Raw genomic sequence first — 26,998 nt, 5'->3', positions numbered from 1 at the left:
TTGTACATTTTAAGTGTGTGAATTTAATGACATGTATATTATTTATTAGTAAAGTTGTTACATTAAAAAATTGAAATTGGCCTTGGCTGGTTTGGCTCAGTGGATTGATCACTGGCCTGACAACCAAAGGGTTGCCAGTTTGATTCCCAGTCATGGCACATGCCTGGGTTGTGGGCCAGGTCCTCAGCTGGGGGCGTGCGAGAGGCAACCACAAATTGATGTTTCTCTCCCTCTTTCTACCTCCCTTCTCCTCTCTCTAAAAGTAAATAATCTTTTAAAAAACATAGAAATTGCCCTTTATATAATTCAGGCATCTCGAAGAGTACAAATTTTAAAAGTTATAACAAAAAATTACTGTATCAATGAGTCATATACACCTTTATAGAGTAATATTAGCTTGATGGAAGAAAATAGTTTACCAGTATTTGGGAAGTGCTTACTTGGTGCTCTTTCTCAGTTTTAGACAATTCCTCAATATTCTTTTCCAATGTATATATATCCATAGTATTCTTGATATTCTAATGCAAAAGAAGATAGTATTGTTAGATTTAGACCAAAAACTAAATAAAATGTAAAAGAACATCACAAAGTCTTTTTAAGGAAGTAGTATTTTCATCAGTAACATCATAATCCATTTTAATCTAAGGGTCAAAACTTTAAATGTTGTCCAGAAATAATATGATTCTTTTAACATGACTGTCTAGGAAGTCCCTTGCCATTTTATTTTCGCTCCTTAGTCACACCTCTCACACTTATCATTGCCAGCAACTGTGGCCCTTTCATTATATTAACTGCAAGCACCTCATTCTTCAACTACCACTTTTTGTCTTTCCAGGTTACGTCTTTGAGCAACAACAAATGTTCAATCCCCACTGGATCCTGCAATCCACTGATATGACTACCTCCTCATTATTCTTCCACTTTCTCATGAGCTCAGTCCCCTCTTTACTCAGATTAAATTTTTCTGTGGTCAATCATTATAATCACTCTTTTTCACGTCCCCTCAATTTCCTTGCCTCTCCCCTTCTTCTTAGTATTTGCTTCATTTTAGTTTGCCATTCACGCTGCACCAACACCCTTACAGGTAAACCTTGTTACAGAAAAATACAAATGAACCAACAGCTCACACGGTAAATTCATTACCCTTAACCTCAATGTTTACTGGCAGTTGATTATACCAATATATAATCCTAGTCCATTCATCTGGCCATTTGCCTAAATCAGGAATTTGCAAACTACACCAGCTTCCCCACCCTGCCCACACAGGCAGCTCTCGCTGACCCCCTCGCTTTGTAAGTAAAGTTTTATTAGAACACAGTGTGCCCACTTGTTTTCTACCGCCTCTGTCTGCTTTCACACTACAATGGCAGAAGTGAGTGCTTGTGACAAATGCTTTTTAGCTAGGCAACCCTAAATATATTTACTATCAGGTCCTTTACCGAAAGTTTGTGAACTCCTTGCTTATTTTATCCCTTCTCTCTCCTTGAACTTCTAATACCTCTTCCAACATCCCCACTCTCAGTCGATAACTTTGCTTTGTATGTCACCGAGACATTAGAAACAATCAAAAGATAATTTCCATACTATACAATATATAATAAATACCTTCAGATATATTATAAAGCATTTGCTGATCTGCACACTTCTCTCCACTGCTACTGTTAATTGATTCAGCCTAAGCCTCCAACAGCTTTGCCTGGATTATTACTACGACCTCCTAATTGGTCTCCCAGTTTCCAGCTTGCTCGGTGTAAATAGCTGGAGTCCATACAATGCCCACATAAGACCCTGTGGGCCTGGCTCCCAGCAGCTGTCAAATCTCTTGCTATTTCTTCCATTTGCTCTGGCCACACTGGCCTTGTTGTCCTTCAAAAATAGCAGGCAGGCTATAGCCTGAGGTCTTTGAGCTTGCCATTTCCTCTGCCTGGAATGCTCTTCCACAGGCAAACCTCCTTTCTAATTTTTAACCAAATGATTAATTTCACAGTGCTACTTTTATCCTAAGCACCCTAGTTTAAATTGCACTCCCCCACAATTCTTTCACTCTTCTTTTCTCCATAGCATTAATCGCCATCTAACATGCTAGCTCCACATGGGCTGTTTTGCTTAAGTTTGTCCCCTCGGCATCTAGAACAGTGCCTAGCACATAGAGGTCTCCCAATGAACATGTGTTGAATGAACAAATTAATGAAAGAATTAGAACTACCTAAACCATTATGCTGTTCGCTACTTTTCACAATGCCTCAGATTTTTGCCTCCTAATTAATCTTAGCTAGCGGCGACATTTGCATGTGCTGTGTCATGATGAAAGGTTCTAAATCTCCTTTCTTCCATCTTAATTCTAAACTAGTTAGGTACAATTCTTTGATGCTAGTCGATCATCATAATATATGGGGAGAAAGACATCTTACATTGGGAGCTTAACTGTAAAGCACTCATTTTTTGAAAACTGGCCTTATAGCTACAATATGTCAGAATCTACTGTAGGGTTTCTTCCTAATCTTTAATTACTCCTTTCCAACTCACTGTGAAATATATTTAAGGATTTAAGAAGAAATATTAATCCAGATGGGTAGGAGGGCAGAGACAGAGAGAGCTGGGGTGGGGAGGATGTGGTGTGGCAGAGGTGAGGGCCAGTGGCAAGACAGCGGCTCATATTTTGGATAAATCTCCAGATTGTATATCACAGGTTAACAAATACCTCTGATAAACTTATATAAAGCCCAAATAAAATATGTGCATAACACTTAACATCCAAAAGATACCTACATGGAATTTCCCTCCAAAATAGTAACTTACTAGTAGCTGTGTTACCTGTTCTTTGTTTAAGTATATTTCATTGATTATGTTGTTACAGTTGTCCCAGTTTTTTCCTTTTGCTCCCCTCTGCCCAGTGCCTCCTTCTCTCCAGCAATCCCTCCTCTTAGCTCATGTCCATGGGTCCTTCATATAAGTTATTTGGCTTCTCCATTTCCTTTACTATTCTTAACACCCCCTTGTCTATTTTGCACCTACCAATTATGCTTCTTAATCTCTGTACCTTTTTCCCCTTCTCCCCCTGCCCCCTCGTATGATTTCCATATCTATGGTTCTGTTCCAGTTTGTTGTTTGCTTAGTTTGTTTTTGTTTTTACTTTTTAGATTCAGCTGTTGATAGTTATGTTTGTTGTCATTTTACTGTTCATAGTTTTGATCCTCTTTTTCTTAAGTAACTCCCTTTAACATTTCATATAGTAATGGCTTGGTGATGATGAACTCTTTTAGCTTTACCTTGTCTGGGAAGCACTTCATCTGCCCTTCCATTCTAAATGATAGCTTTGCTTAATAGAGTAATCTTGGTTGTAGGTCCTTGCTTTTCATAACTCTGAATACTTCTTGCCAGTCCCTTCTAGTCTGCAAAGTTTCTTTTGAGAAAGCAGCTGATAGTCTTATGGGAACTCCTTTGTAGGTAACTCCCTGCTTTTCTCTTGCTGTTTATACGATTCTCTCTTTATCTTTAACCTTTGGCATTTTAATTATGATATATCTTGGTGTAGTCCTCTTTGGGTCCAGCTTGCTTGGGACTTTGTACTTTCTAGATTTGTATGTCTATTTCCTTTGCCAGAGTAGGTAGGGAAGTTTTCTTTCATTATTTTTTCAAATAAGTTTTCAATTTTTTGCTCTTCCTCTTCTCCTGCTGGCATCATTATGATTTGGATGTTCACACTTCTGGAGATGTCCCAGAGCCTTCTTATTCTCTCATTTTTTGAATTATTGTTTCTTCATTCTGTACTGGTTGACTATTTCTTCCTTATGTTTCAATTCATTGATTTGAACCCTGGCTTCCTTCCCTTCACTATTGGTTCCCTGTGGACTTTTCTTTATTTCACTTAGTGTAGCCTTAATTTCTTCCCTTATGTATTTGCTGCATTCAATCATTTCTCTGAGCATCCATATCACCAGTGTTTTGAACTCTTCATCTGATAGGTTGGCTATCTCCTTTTTCCTTAGTTCTTTTTCTTGAGTTTTGATCTGTGCTTTCATTTGGAGATGAAGCATGTCTACCAATACCTCTGTCTTGGCCCGAATCCCTGTTCTTTCAATGATTTAATTCTGTTGCTTCAAAAATATATATTGCATGGAGATTTATTTTTAGAGATTTTACTAATATTACCTAACATATATGAGGTATATTATTGTTAAACAAATGGGTTCACATGCATTATCTTAATCTCTAAAATAACTAGGGAATAGATATTATTAACTCAAAAATGATAACTGGCTTTTCCATGGTCAGACTTTCAGTAAATTTAAGATCTGGGTCTTAGACTCAAGACAGTATCTAATAACATAAAATTATTAGATAATGTCTACACTTTCATTTTTGATTTATATTAGTTTTTAGATGACTTAATTTTACTTCATCTTAAATCTGAATTTTTTAAATTTCATTTCTTCCATGGATATATACCAAGGTAATAGCATACTTCTGTCTGAACATGAAAATATTATCCATTCTTCATCATTTGACAAAGCAACCTGATTTTTGGCCCAGAAGAATTTGAAATTTACATAATTTTTAATTAATCCAGGGTTAAATAGATTGTATGATTTCCATATGTTTACCTGTGCCCATATTTAATGATTTCAACATACCTCCTCTTGGAGATTCCGAATCTTAAGAATCAGAGCCCGGTTTTCTGTCTCCTGATTTTTAAAAGAGAAGTAATCAAAAAATTTGAGAAGTTTATGAAATACCACATGTTTACTTCCAAGACTATCAACATTCTTCCCTTTTATTAACTTTAACTATGGTATTGAGATTTCACAAATGAAATCTGTCTGAAAATATTTTTAGTATGGTGTTATGTCTTTGGCCTCCAGTTTCTTGGGATCTGTGAGAAGTTGCCTGTTCTCTTTGAGTCAATCTAACTATGACAGCAGAGAGGGAAAGACAAAAAACAAAAAAGGAGCAGCCTGGTTTCTTTCCCTGCTACTTACTGCCATCCACCTATGACAGGTAGTGTGAATTCACCTATTTAAACAGCACTTTAAAATCACAAAGAGATCTAGCTTTTTACTTAAAGCTGTTGATATTCCAAGATTCAACATTACTAGAATATATGATTGTCAAAGGCTATTCTATAATTAAGAGCCCCAAATTCAGAACCATCAGAAGAAAAAATATTCCAGAACAAAACATATGCTAAAATGTTAACAATAAATATTCTGGTTATAGTAGGATGAGAGTTTTGTGGAATTTTTTTGTTAATACGTATTTCTTCATTTTATAGAGTAAATAGGCATTACCTTTATAATATAAAAGTAAAAAGGGAAAACATATCAGATTAGGATGGCATTGGTACATGAATGAAGGAACATCGTATCGTATCGGCAGCTGTCCGTCTCGAGAGACAATGGCGTAGCTTCTTGAGAGTCTATCTGCACCGCCGAGAATGGCTGTGCAGTCCGACTCGAGAGTGACAATCCCTGCCGCACTTGTTACAGGTGAAGGCAGATGGCCGTTGTTGCTGCTGCTGACGCTGCTTCTGCCTCGATCTTTTCTGGACCGCCTCCTCGTTGCGCGCAGCCTCTGCGCGTGACGTACCTTGTCTGACCGCGAGCCTCCAGGCTAGGCGGTCGTCTGCTTGAACTTCCCATGTGTTGAGATTGATGGAGCATTGTGTCATGTCCTTTTTGCAGATGTCTTTGAACCGCAGTTTTGGGCGCCCTGTCATCCTCTTGCCTTCTGCTAGCTCGCCGTAGAGGAGGTCTTTGGGAATACGGCCTGCATCCATTCTTTTGACATGGCCGAGCCACCTGAGGCGTCTCTCACTAAGAACTGCATGCAAACTGCTCATGTTGGCTCGCTTCAGCACCTCGGTGTTGGGGACCTTATCCTGCCAGGCGACATGCAGGATGCGTCGCAGGCACCTCATGTGGAAGCTGTTGAGTTTCCTTTCGTGCCTTGCGTAGGTGGTCCACGTCTCGCTGCCATAGAGGAGAGTGCTGAGTACGCAGGCTTGGTAGATGCGCAGTCTGGTTTTCTCAGTGAGGCTGGAATTGTTCCACACTCGCCGGTTCAGTCTGGCCATAACTGTGGCTGCCCTGGCGATTCTCCGGTTGACCTCCAAGTCAACTGACAGAGAGCTCGAGATGGTGGACCCGAGGTAAGTGAAGTCGTTGACAACCTCCAGGGTGTATCCGTCGATGGTGATGCATGGGGGAGTCCCCGTGCCTTGAGCCATAACGTTCGTCTTCGTCAGGCTGATGGCTAGTCCGAACTCCTTGCATGCGTGGGAAAGGCAAATGACTAGCTCCTGGAGTCCCTCTTCGGAGTGTGATGTCAAGGCTGCGTCGTCGGCGAAGAGCATCTCACGGATGAGTACCTCTTTGACTTTGGTCTTGGCTCGTAGACGGGCCAGGTTGTAGAGCTTGCCATCGGATCTGGTGTGAATGAAGACACCCTCGCTGCAGTCCTTAAAGGCGTATTGGAGGAGCATGGAGAAGAAGATTCCGAACAGCGTAGGCGCGAGGACGCAGCCCTGCTTTACTCCGCTGCTGACTGGGAAGGCCTCAGAGGTTGCGCCGTTGTAGGACACCGTGCTGTGCATGTTGTCGTGAAAGGACATGACCACAGCAAGCAGATGTGGTGGACAGCCAATCTTCCGTAGCAAGCTGAAGAGTCCGCTTCGACTGACCAGATCAAACGCCTTCGTGAGGTCGATAAAGGCGAGGTAGAGTGGTTTATGCTGCTCGTGACACTTCTCCTGCAGCTGGCGTAGGGAGAAGATCATGTCCACTGTTGATCGGCCAGCTCTGAAGCCACACTGGGACTCTGGGTAGACGCGGGAAGCAAGGGTCTGCAGGCGGGCAAGAGCGACCCGGGCGAATACTTTGCCGACGACGCTGAGGAGAGAGATGCCCCGGTAGTTGTTGCAGTCGCTGCGGTCTCCTTTGTTCTTGTACATGGTGATAATGTTGGCGTCTCTCATATCCTGGGGGATGTAACCCTCCTTCCAGCAGAGACAGAGTAGATGGTGGAGCGGCTGTAGCAGGACTGGTTTCCCGCTCTTTAGGATTTCTGGAGGGATTCCGTCGCTTCCTGGTGCTTTCCCGCAAGCGAGGCGGTCGATGGCTTTGCCGAGCTCTGCCGCAGTAGGTGGGGTGTCTAGCTCCTCCATGACTGGTAGGTCTGGGATGGCGTTAAGAGCAGTGTCTGTTACGGTGTTCTTCGTTGCATACAGCTCGAGGTAGTGCTCGGTCCACCGCCGCATTTGCTGTTCCTGGTCAGTGATGACCTCACCTGTCTTGGACTTAAGGGGGGCGATCTTGGAGGGGATTGGGCCTGTTGCCTTCTTAATACCCTCATACATTCCTCGTGCGTTGCCTATATCGGTGGCTTCCTGAATGCTTCTGCACAGGTTTAGCCAATAGGTGTTGGCACAGTGGCGGGCGGTCTTCTGGAATTTGTTCCTGGCAGCCCGTAGAGCTTGAAGTGTACTGGGAGTGGGCGTGGCCTTGTAAGCCAGTAGGGCCTTCCTCTTAGCCTCGATCACGGGTTCCATTTCTTCCCAGTGAGCCTCGTACCAGTCAGCGTTCTTCTGCTCTTTCTTCCCGTAAGCAATAATGGCGGAGTTGTATATGGCGTCGCGGAGACGTGGCCAATTGGATTCGATAATGTCATCTGCCACCATTCCCTCGCCGAGTGCATCTTCCATCCTGTTGATGAATTGCTGGGTCTTAACTGGGTTGCTGGCACAACTGGTGTTGATGCGTGGGCGACCCTTCATCTTGGAGTGGTGCAACCTCTTCGGCATTATGCGCACCTTGCTTACCACGAGGGCATGGTCCGTGTCGCAGTCTGCACTGTGGTAGCTGCGGGTGAGGAGGGTGCTGCCAATATCCGTTCTTCTGGTGATGACAAGGTCAAGCTGGTGCCAGTGGCGGGAGCGGGGGTGCCTCCATGACACCTGGTGGATCTCTTTGCACTTGAAGAATGTGTTTGTCACGCACAGGCCGTGGTGACACAAAAGCTCAAGCAGTCGCTGACCATTCTCATTGATCTTTCCTCTCCCAAAGTTTCCGAGGCAGGTGGGCCAGGCCATGTGGTTGGCTCCTACTCTTGCGTTGAAGTCTCCAAGGAGATAAAGAGCGTTACTTCTGGGGATCTTGGATAACGCTTCGTCCATTGCATGGTAGAACTGTTCTTTCTCTTCGGTGGTGGCGCAGAGGATTGGGGCGTACGCGCTAAGAATGCTGACTGGGCCGAAAGTTGTTGACAATCGGAGGGTAAGTAATCTCTCTGTGCCTCCTGTGGGTGGCTCTATGGAGTTAACAAGCGTGTTCTTCACAGCAAACCCAACACCGTGCTGTCTTGGTTGGTCCGGAGACTTCCTTTGCCAGTAGAAGGTGTAGTTGGTTTCTCTGATAGTTCCGTTGTTGGCCAACCGGGTCTCCTGTAGAGCCGCAATGTCGATGTTTAGTCGTGCCAGTTCCTTGTCGATGACGGCGGTTTTCCTGGCACCATTGATCCACGGAAGGTCTGCAGTAAGTCCGGGACACATGGTCCTGATGTTCCAGCTAGCGAGGCGAAGAGCTGGAGGCTTCTTTCTTGTTGTTTGCTTGGAATTGCCTGGTGCGAGTATTTTGTGGCCCACTTTTCAAGAGACGCCTCTCTGATCCCCACGCACCCAGTGGGGCAGGTGAGCCATGGCGAGACGGCACCTAATTGGCTGGGGGCTGCCCAGCTTGAGGCGGGTGGTAGCTGTCCAGTGAGGTGCGATGACCTCTCCCACCGTCAGAGGAGACCCCTGGTGCTCGTTTCCTTCGCCAATCGGATGAGCTTATAACCGGTAACTGTCTCCTCCCGTGTTGAGTTGACATCTTGTGATGATGCTGGAGTGTCCTCTCCAGTGAAGCTACAAAGCCTGGGCAGGGTGATATGGAGGGCCAGCTGTTGCCCATGCAGCAGACCCCCCCTCTCTTCGCAGCTGAAGGATCCAAGGGGAAAGACAGAGTCAATACAGCTTGGCTTCAGGTGCGTCGCAGGAGTTGCCGGTGTTGACTACAACGTCAAACCGCCTTAGGGACTCTGGCTCCGGATTTTCTGTCGGGGTTTACTCCCTTAGCCTTTCCCCTGAGGAGGTATGCCGCAAGGCAGCGGAGGTTTTTTGGAGTCAGAGTTTTCCTTCTCTGGTGTGCCCTGACTGGAAGATCGAACCAGCGACACTTAGCTCGCAGGCCGACGCTCAATCCACTGAGCCAAACCAGCCAGGGGGATGAAGGAACATACACTCCACATAATTTTAAACAGAAGACCTGAATTAAAGTCTAGCTTTAACATTTATTAGACAATTGACTTTGAATAATCAAAACATCTCTGGACTTTATTTATAATTCTATTAATTTTTTAACAAATGATAGCTACTTCTGTTTCTACCTCACAGAATTTCTATGATGACCATTGAAATTGAAATATTCAAAATTCTTAAAATTTAAAACACTATAAAATGCAAAGAATTGTGATTATATACCTAAGACTCCACACTTTTAATAATAGCTAACATTATTCAGCTCTTGGAGGAATGAGAACATTAACTGCTTTACATATATTAACTCATATAACCTTTTCAGCCCTAGGGTCTGAAGATACTGAGGCTTAAAGAGCTTATATGGTTTGCCTAAAGTTATGCAGCTCTAGAAGTCAGGACTTGACTGCTGGCCATCTAACTTTCAAGTGCGTGCCCTTGATCATTTCTCTACATTGCTTCAATGTAAAAGCTCTCACTGACCCCAAATTAAGTCTTTCCTTTGGTGCATTCATAGAAACTTGAAGAATCACCTGACACTCAATCAGTCTAGCCTCCACATTTTGCTATTGAGGTAAGAGCTAAGCTAAGCTGTGCTGGTTGTGGGAGGTCACAGGTGACCGACACAGGCCTGGAGCCCAAGTCTCTTGGTGAATTATAGACCTAAAAATAAATTAGTCTGAATGACTTTTGGCTGACCATCACTATTGTTAGCAACACTAGAATACTGCTGCGTAATTAGGTACTTCTCTGTCGGTTGAGTTAAAGCTTAGTCTAAACAGCAATTTGCTCTAAAAATTACAAGCCTGTGCTCCTTTAGTATAAGAACTGATTTATGGAACTTCTCAGTAATCTGGAAGTATTGAGAAAACTGATTCTTTTTTTTTTTTTTTAAGATTTTATTTTATTTTTTAATTTCAAATTATTTATTTATTTGTTTGTTTGTTTATTTATTTTCTTTTTAGAGAGAGGGGAAAGGAGAAAAAGAGGGAGGGAAACATCACTGAGTGGTTGTCTCTCACTTGCGCCCCCAATTGGGACCTGATGTGCAACCTAGTAATATGCAAGAAAACTGATTCTTTTAAAACTGAGAAAAAGTTGAAAGTCTGACAAAGAATGTTTTTTTAGAACATTTAAGTGGTTTTTAGTATCAGGTATTTATGAACTCACGTAACAATTTCAGAATGCATTCCAGAGATCTTCTAGATATTCACAAACCATTGTGAATATGACCAAGCAATTTGTAAGTAATTTTAATCTTGGTTCAAAAGGAAAACATGGGTTTTCTTTTTTCCTACCTTAATTTTTCTGAGGTGTTACTATTATTCATTTATCTGATTTTTCCTCCAAAAAAATCCTCTTGAGGTTTCAAGGTACTTGGGTGACTTACTAATTGTTTGTTCTGGGCTACAATTGTGCTCTTCTGCTCTTCTGATGCATTCATACTAGTTTTCAGTTCCTCCAGCTCTTCTTTTAACAGATTTGTTCTCATAATAGCCTGGCGGGCACTGTGGAGGTGTGGGTAGGGAAGAAAGCAGTGAGCAAAACCTCAAATATAACTGTCAAAGATACTAAGAAAAGCCAAGGTCTATTTTTGGGCCCACATTGAAAACCCTTGAAAATATAAACCAGCTGCCAACAACAGTAAAAATATACCCACTATCTTTCATAGTCCTTGGAAAAGGAAGGGATCAAGGGGAGTGTAGTGGGGAAAATAGGATAGAAGAAAAAATATATATTCCTGAAGATAAAGATTTTGGGGGTCCCTTTGAAATGCTCATTGGTTGAATCTCACAGTGCTTTCCTTCTACTAATAAGATGTAATATTAGTTAATGCAGTTCCATAAATATTTATTGAACAATACCAATTGGAAACAGAGGCTCTTTCTGAAGGATTAGAAGAAGGAGAAAAGTGAAGGACAAAAGACTTGATTTTGTAGACATTGGCATTCTGGCTGCTCATTAGTTTCTCTACCCTTTCTGTCCTTGTGCGAGAAATGCAACTCCCTTTTATTACATTTCATCACTGCTTAACTTAACCAGAGTCAGCTTCTGGTGCTTGCAAACAAAAGTCCAACCAAAAGTACATTTATCCAAAGCATAATTTTGTTTTGTTTTGTTTTTTAAAAGAAACTTTGAACTATTACATTTCAAATAAATAATAAATAGGCTAATTGTGGAATGGAAAGAGCTTGAGATAAGCATAATATTTTATTTTTTACATTGGTTTGGAGGCCGGACTGGCTGGTCAAAAAAAACTACGAGAATAAGAGTCCATGGTCAGAATGCTTTACCGCCTTTTCAAGTTAACTTAAAATTTTTCTCTTCAGAATATTAGCACCTACATCTTAAACACAGACTTTGTGAGAACCTGTTGCTTTTTTATGGGATACTCAAGCATCTCCTTGCAAACCACTTTACTAGTGTTTGATACTTGATCTGGTGTGTCTCTTAGGTCCTTTAGTCCTTTCCATCTTAAGCTAAGGTCAGGAACTTATCATCCTTCTAGGGTGTAGGTACCCTGAGGGCACATTTCAAATCTGACTCATCAATATAGCTCTCATAATACTTAGTGTGGGACTTAGCATAGAGTAAGAGTTCTACTAAACCACAGAACTGCTTTGGATAGGTCCACACTTGGCCCCCCTACGTAAAGTGGTCTTACACAGAGATCACTACCTTGAATGACACAAAGAACATCATTGCTAGAAAAGAACTGACGAACATTGCTCATGGAAATATAAAATGGTACAGACACTTTGGAGAACAGTTGAGCAGCAACTCTAAATGCTAAGTATAGGTTGCTACCCAGCAATTCCACTCTTAGGTATAAACTGAAAAGAACTAAAAACATGTCCACACAAGAACCGCTACACAAATATTCATAGCGGCAATATTCATAAGCGTTAAAACAACCCCAAAGTTCATCCTCTGAAGAATGAATAAACAAAATGGCATCCATCCATACAATTGTTCTTCAGCCCTAGAAAGGAATGAAGCAGTGATACATGCTACAACATGAATGAGCCTTAAAACATTTGCTAAGTGAAAGAAGCCACACACAAAGGGCATATGTTGTATGGTTCTATTTATATGAAATGACTAGAATAAGCAAATCCATAGAGACAGAAAATGAATTAGTGGTTGCAAGGTACAGAGGGGAGTGGGAAATGGGAAGTGACTGCAAACTGGTATGGGATTTCTTTTTGGAGAAATAAAAATGTTCTGGAATTAGATCCTGATGGTGGTTGCACATCCCCATGAATAATACCAAAAGACACTGAAGTGTACACTTTAAAGGGCTAAACTTTATGCATGTAAATTATATCTCAATAAAATACAGATTATTTTTAAAGTAATAAATAGATAAGTAAATAAATAACTCAAAGCTCCCAGCACCCAGTACCCCACAATGGCTCACCTTTTTATCTGAAGGCGCAGTTCAGTACAGTCCTCTGATAACCGACTGTTAGCTTCTTCCAAAGTCTCCATTGCCAACTTGAACTTACTGTTTTCCTTCTCCAATTTCTGCTTGCTGCAATGCAGGTCTGCTACATAGGTAATCAAATCAGACACCTCTCTGCAAATGAAATAAGGAATGAGAATAAATAATCTTCCACATGCCTAATCCCTTCCAATCAAAATAAGGCATATAGTTAAGCCCCAAAGGGCTTAATTATTTCTGTGAGATTTTCTACTTTATCCTCTTCCATCCTCATAAATGTAGTTTATTTATACAATAAACATTTATCAAGCATTTATTATAAGAGCATCAGAGATGGGTCCAAAAATGCAAGGTATTCATCATCTGACAATTATAAAGTCAACTTACACTGCTTTTGTTTACTCCTTTTCACGTCACTCCCAACATTGGTCTCTGTCTACACTGAAGAGTCCCTATGTCTGCCTGGGTTGTGAGAGATCCCAAAATAAATTGCCAAATTACTCTTAGTGAAGGCATCTTGGCAGGTTTTAATGGTCCTTTAACTAAAAAACAGTTCTTAGAGTCTTATATTTGTAGCTCTCAATTTAGTATTCCTGTTTTCTAATACTTTCTATGGCATGTCAACGTTGGTGTAACCAATATTAAATCATAAATCCTGTGAAAGCCTGGACTGTGTATTTCATAGAGTCCCAGCCTTCCTCTTGCTCTTTGCCATCCTATCCCAGTTCTTAGCACAGATCAGCTACATAATTTTTAAATCACCTTTTTGCATGAGTAAATCTGAAGTGCAAAGATAAAGGAGAGATAGGATCAACTCTACCTAATATCTAAAACTCACACATTTAGAAAAAAAAAAACAAAAAGAAAACCTTTTATTTTTTCTTGAAAAGTATCTATTAAAGAAGTGCTTTAAAAATAAACCTTGTGGACTTCCGGCCAAGATGGAGGCTTAGACGGACACGCTAGGTCTCCCTCTACAACTAGAGAGAAATACAACTACTTCAAAACAAAGGATAACTAGAAATTCCAGAAAATAAAACTACACGGAAGTCCAACATATGAAGTTATAAACCAGCGGTGCCATTTGGGCAGGTAAGAGTTAAAGAGGGCAGTGCTGTTTGCAGTCGCACCTGGAGCGGCGGGGCGGTGAGGAATCCCGGATCCGTCAAGCCCCTGGCGGTGCGCGACTCCGGCGCTGGGGAGAGCGGCCGCCGCATCGCCTTGAACAGTGAGACCCAGGGGGGCGGGAGGACGGATCCCGGTCTCCTAGCTGAATAACTGTGTGAATCCATCTTGGACCCCCGCCCCCAAAGAAAGTGCCACAGGGCTGCGAAATAGGTCGCGGACAGGCAGGCGCCGGCCGGTCGCTGATTTGTGACGCGTACACAGGCACTGCCCCCGACAGCCAGCCCAAGAAAACAAAACGCATTTGTCAAAATGAGGCAGACAACTATAGAAATCCCGGTGACACAACTCACCAGGCAACAGATGGAGAACCTGACAGATGAACAGATAAGAAACCTCTCAGAGGCTCAGTTCTGGGCCATTGTTATCAGGCGGCTTACAGAATTCACAAAAGAGCAGGAAAAAGATATGAAAGAAGCGAAAAACTTTCATAACGAAAGGAACAAAACCGCATACGAGACAGAAGGAAAGGAAATAAAATCCAGAGTTCATTTCAACAAACTGGAATATGGAGAAGGAACAAGCAGTCAACCAATGCAGCGAGAGGAAATGGGAAGCAACAATGAGAGGATCAGAAACCTCTGGGACAGCTATAAAAGGCCCAACATAAGAATCATTGGTTTGCCAGAGAATGAGGAAGATGAACTAGAACTTGAAAAATTGAGTGAAAATATAATAAAGGAGAACTTCCCAGACTTGGGGAAGGGAATAGACTTGCAGGTCCAGGAAGCAAGGAGAGTTCCCAAGAGACTGGACCCAGGGAGAACCACTCCAAGACACATTATAATCAGAATGTCAAAAATTAAAGATAAAGAGAGAATCTTAAAAGCAGCAAGAGAGAGGAAAAGAATTATGTACAAAGGGGTCCCAATTAGACTATCAGCTGACTTCTCAAGGGAAACCCTACAGGCAAGAAGAGACTGGCAAGAAATATTCAAAGTAATGAAAATCCAAAACCTACAACCACGAATACTCTACCCAGCGAAATTGTCATTCAGAATAGAAGGACAGAGAAAGTGTTTCCAGGACAAAATAAAACTGAAAGAGTTCATTAGATCCAAACCACTGTTATATGAGATGTTAAAGGGACTGGTTTAAAAAAAACAGAAGCTAGGGAGATGAAACAAAGGCAAACTAAATAGGCAACGAGAGTGGAAAAGGAACTGTGGGTACGGGAAGCATATTGGGGGGAGGTCAACAGGGAGGGGGAATGGGGAAAGGGAGGGAGATGATATAGGAATTGGGGATCAAGGTAGGAGGGAATGGAATAGACGGAGAGAGGTTGGGAGGAACTGTATGCACAACTAATGGACATAATCTAAAAGGGGGGGACAACTGGAGGGAGGGGGGCCACTGGGTGGAGGGGAGCAGAGGGAAGGGAAATTGGCACAAATGTAATATTTTAATCAATAAAACACATTAAATCTGAAAAAAAAATAAACCTTGTAAGAGTTTAAGGTCAATGTTATAACTCTACTTCTATTACACTTTTATGAAAAACACATAATATCATGAAGGAGAAGGGTTTCATGAGTGAGAACATGTTAATTTATGCAATACTAGTCTTACATAACTTGTATTCCTAGTAGAACTAGTTCTAATGCAATTCGGACAGAATAGTTAAGAGTTAAAAATAAATTATGTTAGCTCTACCAAAAAATAGCTAAGTGACTTTATTGTAAGTAAAATACATAAACCTATAAAGTAAATAATAAAATTTGGGGCACTTGAGAAAGTGTTATAACTAAGAATGCTTACAAGACTCCTTTAGACATGTCTCCACCCAAAGCCTCAAAGCTCCTCGATGTGAACTCCGTTATATCTGTGGTCATATTAACTGAAACACATACAAGAGAGTTGTATGAAAAGTCCACTTCTCCAAACCACAAGAAAGTGACAGAACAATCACAAGGAAACACATACATACTTGCTCCCCCTGGTTTTATGCTGTCCTGTTCAAGAACAGAAGCATCGATGCTGCTGCCTGATCCACTATTCACTCCTTCCCTGTAGTCAAAAAACAAAACCAGTGAGCTAGGATTCTTTGCCAGACCAAAGCTTAGCTAACTTTTTAGATGTGCTGTGTACTTTCCTATTCAGGTGTTTGTTTCTGGATTTTAAAACTATCTTTTCATTCAGCAACTATTTGGAGCCCAACACTGTGCTTAGATAGTGTAATAGAAAAAACAAAACAAAACATGGGGTATTAATTCCTTCCATCTTCCATAACCTCTTAATCTACCATGAAAAAAAGTGCATCCATGAATTGTTGATGATTTACAGCAGCTATGATTAGGGAAGAGGATGTCTCAATGGATTAGGAAGTTGAAATAGTTTGGAGTGATAGTGGATATTTGTGGAGGTAGCAAGACCATGAGACTTAAAAAAGAGTGGGAAGGAAAAAGCATAAACACCTAATTTTTGAGATAATTGACAGTGTGATCGTTCTCTCTTTCACATGGAAAACTGGGTTGAGTCTGGACTAATTGTACTGTGAGCATTTTACTCTTGAAATTTGGGGAAGCCTCTGTCCAGCACACGAACTCTAGCTCTCAACACCCAAATAAAGAAGTTAAAATTTCATTATTATTTTTAAGAGACTACACTATGATTTAAGTTTTGTTACCTAATCTTTCGAAGTGCCAAATCATTTCACTGTCTCTCTGGAGCAGTAACAAAATCCTCTAAATTTGTATTTATATCTCACTGTGTTTCAATTTGAAATGTCTGTCAAAAGATCGCTAAGCAGAATAATTCATACAGCATTTTTCCTATTCCTTACTACACACCATCACCTCTTTTGAGTTTTTCTTTATTTTGTATTTATATTTCCCATGTTTTTTCTTTTCCTATGCATTTGTTATAAAAACTCGAGTTTTTCTTTGCCCTCACTCCATTTTGTAAATGAATTATTGATATTTTTATTATATAATCAAATTTAAGTATTTTAGAAAATAAGAAAACTCATAAGAAAAAATTAAAACCATCATGCAAAAGATAATAATGTTGGAACTTATTCTTTCCAATTTTTTGTATGTATTTTTTTTAAATGTGGGATTATATATATATTGATTAATAGCTTATTATTTGAAATACATACATATGAATATTTATCCTGTCAATATTTATCTAATCATAATTTTGAGTGACTACTTAGGATTCTACCGTATAGAAGTATTATAATTTATTTGCCCAACCATCTATTTTAAAATATTTAGATTGCTTATATTTATCATAAACAACATTCTACACATATTGGTTATGTACGCAATTGGTTATTTTCCTTAAAATTACATTACTAGCTTGAACACATTACATATTTTTAAGGGTTTAGTACACATCCCTAAATTGCTCATGAAAAAAAAAAAAAACAAAAAACCCCAAACTGTAGCAACCTTCACTACTACCAATGGTAAATGAGAAGTGGCTTAATTCTGCACCTGCCCTGACAACATGGGATAGAGTGAGTCTTTTAAAACTTTGCTAAACTAAAGGGCAAAAATAGTATGCTATCTTTATTAGCATTTTTTTGGTTACTAGTAAGATTAGATATTTGTATATATTTACCTTGATTTCACAATTAACTCATGCATATCAAACATTTCAGTCATCTTAAATCATCTGTACATCCTAACCCTCCATGAAATCTAGCAAGTTTTGTCACGCTTTGGGCTTCAAGATTCCTTTAAGCAAATCCCTAGTACCTAGCAGCTGACAGCTAGAGATTGGTGGCTGAGTAAAAGCCACAGGAGTCTGGCTTCCTGTGAGAGAAGGTGACTCTTCTCCAGTATCCACCAGGGGCCTCTGACATCATGGTGCCATTCTCCTTCATAATCATTTCCTATCCTACTATATTTTTCCTTTTCCCTTTAGTTTTCCTAGAGTCGAGGCTTCTAAATTACACTCCCTGCCTAAACATCCTCATTGACCTCAAAATGGTGTCCACTCTGAGTTTAAGTGCACGTGAGATTTGGTCTCAGTGTCAGTATGTAGCTTGACTCTTATGCCAGCTGTTGTTAGTGAGAACATGTGCTGCCTAATCACAATAAATGAATATTATCATAATCATGTAATTAACAAAGAAGTTCTCAAAGTGTGCCCTTCACTATCATCACCTGGAAAACATCTCAGAAATGTAATTTATCAGGCTCACCCCAGACCTACTGAATCATGGCAGGGATGGGGGTGGGAGGAATTGGCCCACAATCAGGTATAATGTCGTTCAGGTGATTGCAATGCATGCTAAAGTGTGAGAAGCTCAGGGTGCAATATTTATATCAACAAAGAAAACAGTGATTAGCATTAATCATAATTAATTGTTAAAACAACCTGAAAATGCTTCTTGCTGATTACCATTTGTTTCTGCAGCAAGCTATCCACTCTTTCATGATGGCTTGGAAAGTTTCCAAATCCACAGGCAGGTCTCTCTTTTCAGGACCAAGTATGTTCCATAGCTCCTCAAAGCCACCGTCTTCAGAATCTTGACTAGTTGTTTGTCTCAGGTAATCTATTATTTTGGCAATTCTTACTGAGCCTTAGGGGAAAAAATGGCATATTAGTTTTTAAAGATGAGTTAAGATTGTTTTTTATAATTGAGGTGCTTAATTCTCCCAGGTTCCTTGGATCCTGAAAACAAGCCACTTCACTCTTGCAGTCCTGGTGAGCTCGCATGGTAGAGTGGTAAGAGCACTGGCCTTGGGTTGGAGTTTAATGGAGCTGGTGTCAAATCTTGGCTCTGGAATGTTCCAGCTGAGTGGATTTGGGAAAATTACTTAGTCTCTTTGAACCTCAAGTTTCCTTATCTGTGAGATGGGAACGAGACCTACCATACAGAGTTACTGTGAAGTTTAAATTTTTATAATACATAGAATCAGTAATCAGTTGTGAGAGGTGATCAAAATGTCACTTTAATTTTGTCTCTTGTTCTTTCCTTAAAAAGCTTTCAATCAAGAAGGTTTCTCCCCTGCCCTGGTGAAATTTCAGTTTCAAGTAAATACTCAGTTTTTACGGAGGAGAAGAATCAGGGTAGAGAGGTCTTAATAACTTTAAAGACATTAATTGAATGGCAAATGTCATTTGGTAGTGATAGAAAATACTGGGAAAGGAAAATATTAATACAATTATTTAAAGAGATGATTTTTATTTCTTTATTTCAATTAATTTGCTAGAGTGGCTCACATATCTCAGAGAAACACTTTATTTACTAGATCACCAGTTACTATAAGAGGATATAATTAAGGGACAGGCAGGTAGGAGAGACGCACTGGGTTGGGTATGGGGAAAAGTCACGGAATTTCCATGCTCTCCCTGGCTCACCACTCTCTTCAAATCTCTGTGTGTTTGTTCACCAACCTGGAAGCTCTCTGGAGCCTCTCCTTTTTGAGTTTCCACAGAGGCTTCATTACATAGGTGTGACTGATTAGATCATTGGCCATTGATGACTGAACTCAATCTTCACTCCCTCTTCCCTTCCCCAAAGGTCAGGTGTGGGAGACAAAGTTCTGACCCTCTCGTCATGGGGTTGGTGCCTCTGGCAACCAGCCCACATCCTTAGGTGGGGTCTGAAAGTCACGTCTCTAACTTAACAAAAGACAGCTTCCTTGCTCTCCTAAATTAGGAAATTTTAATGTTTGGGGGAGCTCTGTACCAGAAGTAAGATAAAAAAAAAATATTTCTTGTTATAAATCACAAAATCACAGGGGCTAAAATTCGTGAGTGAAAGTTTGATGAGGAATAGGATATTTACATGGACTCAAAATATCTTCCCATAAATTGCTTATTAATTACAAAGGAAAAATAGTAATTTTACAATGGGCACAGAGTAGCCACTGTTATCAGCAGTAGTTAACTAGTTATTAATAAGGAAAAGGGAATTAGACATTGAGCTTAATAAACTGAGGCGCATGAGCTGCTTGTTTCACCAGGAGACTACAGCTTCACACCCAGGGGGGGTCACAGCATTGCTCCACCAAGGGGATTAACACTCCTCCCTCCCCCCTCCAGTGCCAGATTGTTCAGGGGTACAGGGGGAGGAGCTTGGCCAGAAGAATCAGTTAATCTAACTAGGAGGTGTAAATCTATCAAAAGCCCATGAACGCGTGGGAAGTTGATTTGGTTCTTTTGAAAAAGCACCTGGTCCTGTCCCAAACCTAAACTAATATAATCCCAGGGGAACAAGGAAGTACTTTCAACTTTCACTTTCTCTCTGTATCTCTGTATCTCTCTCTCTCTCTCTCTCTCTCTCTCTCTCTCTCTCTCTCTCTCTCTCTCTCACACACACACACACACACACACACATAAATACACACATCCCTGGTAAGGCACTCGCCCCACTTGTTTGGCATTCTCTCTCCCAGAAACACATGACCAGGAGGGTCTAGCAGCCACCAGGGCCCACAGCAGATTGCATGGGCTTCAAAAGGACTAAGCTTTAATATGAAGCAGAAACTCTGGACACTGGCTTTTGTCTTGGCCTCGCTGAGGAAATGGTTGGACTTTTTCCATGGCAGAACCAACAGAAATGGGACCCAGGGGCAGCCTACATTGGAAACGCACTCAAATAAACCATGCCACGCCACAGTCTCCCGCACATAGGTCCTTGGAATGCTTTCCTTACAATCCTATGGAAGAACCTTATTTCCACTGAAAACAACACCACGCTAATCAAGTAATCAAAGTGAAAAATCCTGATATATGGTACTGAGAAGAACACAACACCACTCTGCAGTGTCTGCAAAAACGTATCATCTGAATAATCAAGAGGAAATATCAGACATTCTACAAAGTAATTGGCCTATACTTTTAAAAAATTTCAACATTATAGAAGACAAAAAATCTGAACAACTGTTTCAGATGTAAGGAGACTAAAGAGATGTGACAATATAGGAGTGCTTCTGAATTGAATCCTGGACCAGGAAACAAAAAGACTATAAAGTATGTTATTGGGACAACTGACTAAATTTGAATATAGAATTTTGATCATTTTTCTGTGATCATGCAAGCAAAGAAATATCTTTGTTCATAGGAAATCCACACTGATGTACTGAGGGGTAAAAAAGCCACAACTTACTCTCAAGTGATCAGAAACACAATCAAGGTTTTATCCTGCCTCTCCTTTGAGAAACAAGACTCAGGACAGCCAAATAGTTGCTGAAGAAGGGCAGAGCTTCTCTTATAAATTATTACAGCTCATAAATTAGGAAAGAATGACAGAATATCACTATTTGCAACACTCAGGGAAAGAAGAGAGTTAAGCCTCCACTGTCAACAGTTTTGCCTTCTGATAAAACTACATAACACATCTGTGTAGAATTCTTGCCACACACCCCCCAAAAAAAGTTTTACCAAATGTAGGGGACAGAGAAACAGACTAAGTGTCCTACAGTCACACCTTCACCAAAATTCAGACTGGGGGAAACTCTGAGATAAAAGAACTAGTTTGATTAACAAACAACTTAAAATACAATAAAAACAAGAGATGGAAAGGGAGCATGGATATAAGCCAGATAACTAAATACTATGAACAAACCTTGCTTGGACATTGATTTGAACACTTAAACTGTTTAATAAAATATAAATTTTTCACACAAATAAGAACTTTAAAATACTAATAACATATTTAATATTAAGAAATTATGTTAAATTTTTAGTCATAATAACATGGTAGTTGTGTTTGAAGTCAGTCTATCTTTTAGAAATATGTATTTAAATATTTACAGATGAAATATTGTAACATTTTGGATTTGTCTCAAAATAATCCAGAATGGAGAGGGAAATGTTTTGATGTGGTTAAAAATGAGACATAATTGGTTATGACATATATATATATATATATATATATATATATATATATACACTCATATATATATATGGATTCATCATAATATCCTATTTCTGTATATATTTAAAATGTTCTAAAATTATATATTATATATGTGTAATATGTATATGTACACATATATAACAAATAAAACAAAACCATATCAACAGAGGAAATTGTTGAAGGTTATAAAACAAATCACGAACAACAGGATTACTGGTGGTTTTCTCCTTTCCTTTTGCTTATCTATATACTATTCATTTTATTACAATGGATATGAATCATTTATATACTAAAAATTACTTGTGGAAATTTTAAAAAGAACACATCTCTAAAAAAAGCAGAAGTGAAAATCTAAAATGAAAACTTTTGAGCTAAATGTGTATGTGGCTTTATGCATTTTGAAGTATTTATTTCTTCTGTGGCAACACTTATGACATGTCACTAGTTTCAATCAATGATTAGAGCTCCTAAATCAGTTGATAAGCTCAATAAAGCCATTCGAGATGCTAGTGAAACGAGCAAAATAGGCACAACAAAATTCCAAAGAAATAAGCAGCACCCAAATAGCCATATTTAAACCCAAATTAGGTTGCATCCCGCATGTGTGTTGACATAGGTCCACAGAGCACCACATATAAGCCACTTGCCTTTCTCTCATAAGAGAAAGACAATGACTTGAGGAATACAACAAACATTTGAACAGGTAATTTTCAACTCGCCTCTGCCTTTTGTGTCACATGCATGAAAAGCTCTTGTGAAGAACTCATCTTCACAGGCCCTGTGAATGCTGCAGGTTACATCTTCCTTGCCATCATCAGCTCCTGGGATCCCTCCTGATAGGAGAAAAAGTTTGCAAATTCAGAAATGCTTTTCCCTGCTACAACACTTAACTCTTTCTTTGTTTTTATTTTAACAAAGAAAACATTTAAATAAACAGCAGCATACAATACTGGTTACTTAAACAGACCAAGTAAAAAAAGTGGCCTTGAAATGTCTACTAATCATTTTTTTTTCTTTTAATGTTTTATAAAAGAAGGAAAAAAGAAGAAATGAAAGAGAGGGAGGTGAGCTTTTTTTGCCCTGTAATGTTAAAAGCACTCTGAAAAAGCAAGTAGTATAGCAAACAGAAAAATAGAGGGAAAGCAGCTATAAAGAATATGTGCCATTTTACAGTTTTGTTTCTCAGTGCGTATTATATATGGGACTCTGTAAGCAATCCCATAAACAGGGTTCCCAACATTTCAACTGAAATTGGCCTGTAAAATTTACATTCTCCCCTTGCCTGACTTATTGGCTGTACTTACAATTCACATTTTCTTCTTACATGTTTTACGCTCTCTCACACACAAGATTGCTAAAATGATTGTTTTTAACAAGGCATCTGAGAACTATATGAACTCTAACCCCCCTCTGTCTACGTATCCCCATCATGACATTCTAATTTGCCCTGGAGAAAGTTTGTTTCAGGTCAGTAGAAATACCAATAATCATGATTATAAATACAATCCAGAATTTCTACCAGGTTCTTAATTAAAATCAGAGTAAATACTTACATTTTACATATAAAATTTTCTTTTAAGACTGAAAAAAATACTTAAAAAGGGAAAAATGGATGCTTCCATCCAAAGTTTAATATTGCTTTATTGAAAGAACATTAAAAATGAATATTTACCATCTTCATTCAGAGACCATTTTTTCACCACTGAATCCTGAGGAGTAAAAATTTTAGAGCTTTGACCAGAGGTGCGATCACAGTCAAGTGTTAAGGTATTAAAATGAATTTTATTATGATAGTTATTTAAATCCTTGTTGGAAAAGGGCTTCCCCTCTCTGATGTGTGATACCAAAGACATATAATTCTGGGAGCTCTGTGATCTTGGCCGTGAGATGTTTTCTGAACTTGTGAGGATAACAGAGCATGTTGCTTTTTCAGGGGAGCTGAGTTGAAAGATGGATGTGGTTCTTGGAGACACTGTTTGAGGAGATGAACGGAAGGCATCGTCCTTCTCAGAACATGAGAGGTGAGTGTTGGGTGTAGTCATTTTCTTCAGTACCTCTTCAAAATCTTTCCTGGTGTTAGTCTGTGGACTATCAAAACTGCTAGGTTGGTATTTGATAATCTGTTGAATTGGATTTGAAAACTCTTCTCTCTTTTGGATGGCTCTGATTTTTCTACAAATGCTTTCCACTGGGTTATGCCGCTTCTCAGTTACCTTCCTTGCTGAAGCCATTGTTGACTGTCCTCCAGTTATACAGGTGAAACAGCTAAAGTACAAGCAAAAGCAGATATTGGGTGAAAAATTGCTTTGTCCCACCAACAATAACCCTAAGTCAACTGGAGAGATCAAAATAAGATGTCTTTAAATAACTGTCCCTAAATAATTGCTTTATGCAACTTTCCATGTGTTTAACTTTGGACACTCAAATTTCTAGGAAATAGTAACAGTTAGCACATATAAAATACTTACCATATGCCAGGCATGGTACTAAGTTCTTTATAACATCCACTCACTTCATCCTCAAAGCAACTCTATGAGGTAAGCATTATTATCATATCCACTTCAGGCAAAGAGAGAAAAAAAGAGCACACCCAAAGCCATCCAGTAAGTGCCAGCCCAGATTTGTAGTCCTGCTCCAGAAGCTGGAGTTGTAACACATTACTTTCCACTTCTAATTCTATGTCAAATATGATAATGATGATGGTGAAGTTGCTAACAGCTCCCATTTGAGTACTGTTCTGGTTCTCATCTTTTGAGAACTTACTCAATATGCCCTGTATTAGTTGTTTTACATGTGTTATATGTGAACTTCACACAAACTCTGTCAGATATGTGAAATTTTTTTTTTACAGAAAATAAAATTGAGGCTCTAAAAGACTAAGTAACTTGCTAATAGTCACATCTTTAAGATTTGATCCAAAACACAGAATCATAGATATAGAGAAGGCCCGGGGCCAAAATGGGTGAAGGAGATTAAGAAGCACAAACTTCCAGTTATAAAATAAGTCATGAAAATGTAATGTACACCATGGGGAATATAGTCAGTAACTTTGTAAGGTGACAGATGGAACTAGACATATTGTGATCATCTTGCAATGTATACAAATGTCAAATCACTATGTTGTATACCTGAAACTAGTTAATGTTGTATGCCAGTTATACCTTAAAGGAAAAAGAATACTTTATGAGACAGTAATTAAGGAATTTGAAAATAAGTCCAAAGTGTTGTCTAAATTGATAAAATTTAAATTATTCCAGGCAAAGTGTTACAATATTTTGAATTAGAAAGAGTTTGAAAGTTATGATTTTTAGGATCTTAATAAAAATTTTAATTCATAGAAATTTAGGGGAAAGATTCCTAAAAGAAAATGAACAAAAGCTACAGAATTCTTAAAAGAGCTATAATTGGAAAAGGTATTTAGAAACACTGGGGAGAAAAAGATTTTGAAGTCCTCTTAATTTGCTTTCATTTTACTTCAACATGATGGCCATCAACTCCAGCCAATAAAATTTCCACTAGCAGAATCCTTTACTATTTAGGATAATAATCATCTTTGAACCTTTTTATTATCACTTGACAATATCCTTCTTTCCATTCATTCAAGGGTTGTCTTTCAATGCCAAATCTAAACACCATCCTCTATTCAAATCCTGGGAGCAGTGTCTCATTGGACTCAACTTTTTCTGTTGTCTCCTAGGATGTATAATTACACTGTACATTTTGTCATTTAATTTTTTTATTTTATACTTGGATTGTTTCAAATGTGTGTTCATGTTGCCTTCTCAAAAACACTTTTAATTTTTATATCCAAAAGTCATGAGGTGATTCTTTTCTATAAACTCAATGCATTATTATTAGCCTAATTGATAATGTGCAATTACATATCATTTGATTACCAGGCTTGTGGACTTGTCCCCTAGCTGTAGTGAGTGTTGGTTTCCAACTAAGCAGCTACTCTCTTTTCTGAAGAATTTTCCCTGGCCATCAGGAGCTGCTTGCTGCTCAACTGAGAAGCTGGAAGTGAAGTGGTGGTGATTACAGAAGAGAATTCACCTGTGAACACAACACATTCCAGGCCTATGGCTGACTGTGGTGGTGATATAGCAGGAGCCATCTAATTTCCCCATGTCTATTGAAGGGCCTTATAACGACTGGGTAAGTGCTTGTTGGTGTGCTCAATGTGACATGACTGTTTCTCTTGGAGAGCCAGAGAACCAAGGCACAGGCTGAGCATGCAGCTAACTGATACCTTTGAATTGGAACCTCAGACTCCCAGATCCTGTCTGCCCTCCTTGCTGAGCATTGATGAGATGTTTAAGCCACAAGGAAGGATCTCATTTTGTGGGCCTTTGTGACTAATCCAGATTAATGTTTCTAGCCTTTAAGACACACATTTCCATTTGCTTTTCCAAGGCATTTTTCTCCCACCATCTATTTTCTGAACTTCTAAAACTGACCTAAGTGAGCCCTGCTCCACAGTTTAACTAAACCTTATAAAGAGTACACTTCAGACACTAACTCTTTATGAGCTAACAAAACTCCACAAGATTAACTATTTTTACTTTTTCTCAGAAGAGAACATTTGTGGGAGGGAGTTCAATCAGTACAATGTGATGATAAAAATTTCAAAATGTGTTCTACCTTCTCCCTATATGTCCTGGAAACATCTCCTGTCTGTCCTGTTCAAACCTCTTTTTCAGTTTCAGATCCTGGGAGAAAAGATTAGCTACAATCTGCCTCACATTTAAAAATATATGTCTAATTTGATTTATACAATAACTGTCTTTGAAAAAGTACTAACTAGAAATCAAAAACTGAAAGTTAATCGTACCAGAAGAATCAGTTGCTTGGATTCTCTTTTAAAGGAATTTCCTCCTTATTTATTTATTTTAGTTGATTATTTATTAGATAAAGATGATACACTCATGAAAATTCCAATGGCAAGGACTCTTGCTTTTAAGTTCTCTGAATCTTAGTGGCTGGCACTTCACATCATTCATCTCTTCAGGCATTCAACCAATACTTGCTAAGTATCTAAAAAGTGCTAAACCTTGGGTAGGTACTAGAGGTAAAATGATGAGCAAAACAGAGCGTGTGCTCTCCTAAAACTTGTAGTCTATGGGAGATGCAGATAGGAACAAGTAAGCCGGCAGAATCACTAGATAAAATCTAGAATGCCCACTGTTTACTTGAATTTGAATTTGAAATAAATGATGGCTAATTTTTTTAGCATAAGTGTGTCACACAAGTTGCACAG

General features: G+C 39.4%; 1 protein-coding gene across 1 annotated transcript in view; it reads right to left on the bottom strand.

Moving 5' to 3' along the window:
* IRAG2 (inositol 1,4,5-triphosphate receptor associated 2) overlaps window positions 1–23,972 on the bottom strand; it is a 79,554-nt gene extending 55,582 nt beyond the window's left edge. Inside the window, exons 1-9 of the mRNA XM_090272929.1 lie at window positions 23,414–23,972; window positions 22,461–22,574; window positions 18,273–18,453; window positions 15,847–15,926; window positions 15,678–15,756; window positions 12,711–12,869; window positions 10,680–10,797; window positions 4,635–4,685; window positions 441–518 (exon numbers count right to left, since the gene is read on the bottom strand). Coding sequence (XP_090129055.1) covers window positions 441–518; window positions 4,635–4,685; window positions 10,680–10,797; window positions 12,711–12,869; window positions 15,678–15,756; window positions 15,847–15,926; window positions 18,273–18,453; window positions 22,461–22,574; window positions 23,414–23,972 — 1,419 coding nt within the window. The remainder of the gene's footprint in view (window positions 1–440; window positions 519–4,634; window positions 4,686–10,679; window positions 10,798–12,710; window positions 12,870–15,677; window positions 15,757–15,846; window positions 15,927–18,272; window positions 18,454–22,460; window positions 22,575–23,413) is intronic.
* Window positions 23,973–26,998: the final 3,026 nt, after the last annotated feature.

Source organism: Furipterus horrens, unplaced genomic scaffold, assembly GCF_987537825.1.
Source record: "Furipterus horrens unplaced genomic scaffold, mFurHor1.1.pri manual_scaffold_4, whole genome shotgun sequence".
In the NCBI taxonomy this organism is placed as follows: Eukaryota; Metazoa; Chordata; class Mammalia; order Chiroptera; family Furipteridae; genus Furipterus; species Furipterus horrens.
The sequence above is the reverse complement of the archived record's forward strand: the minus strand, read 5'-3'. Positions and strand labels throughout refer to the sequence as shown.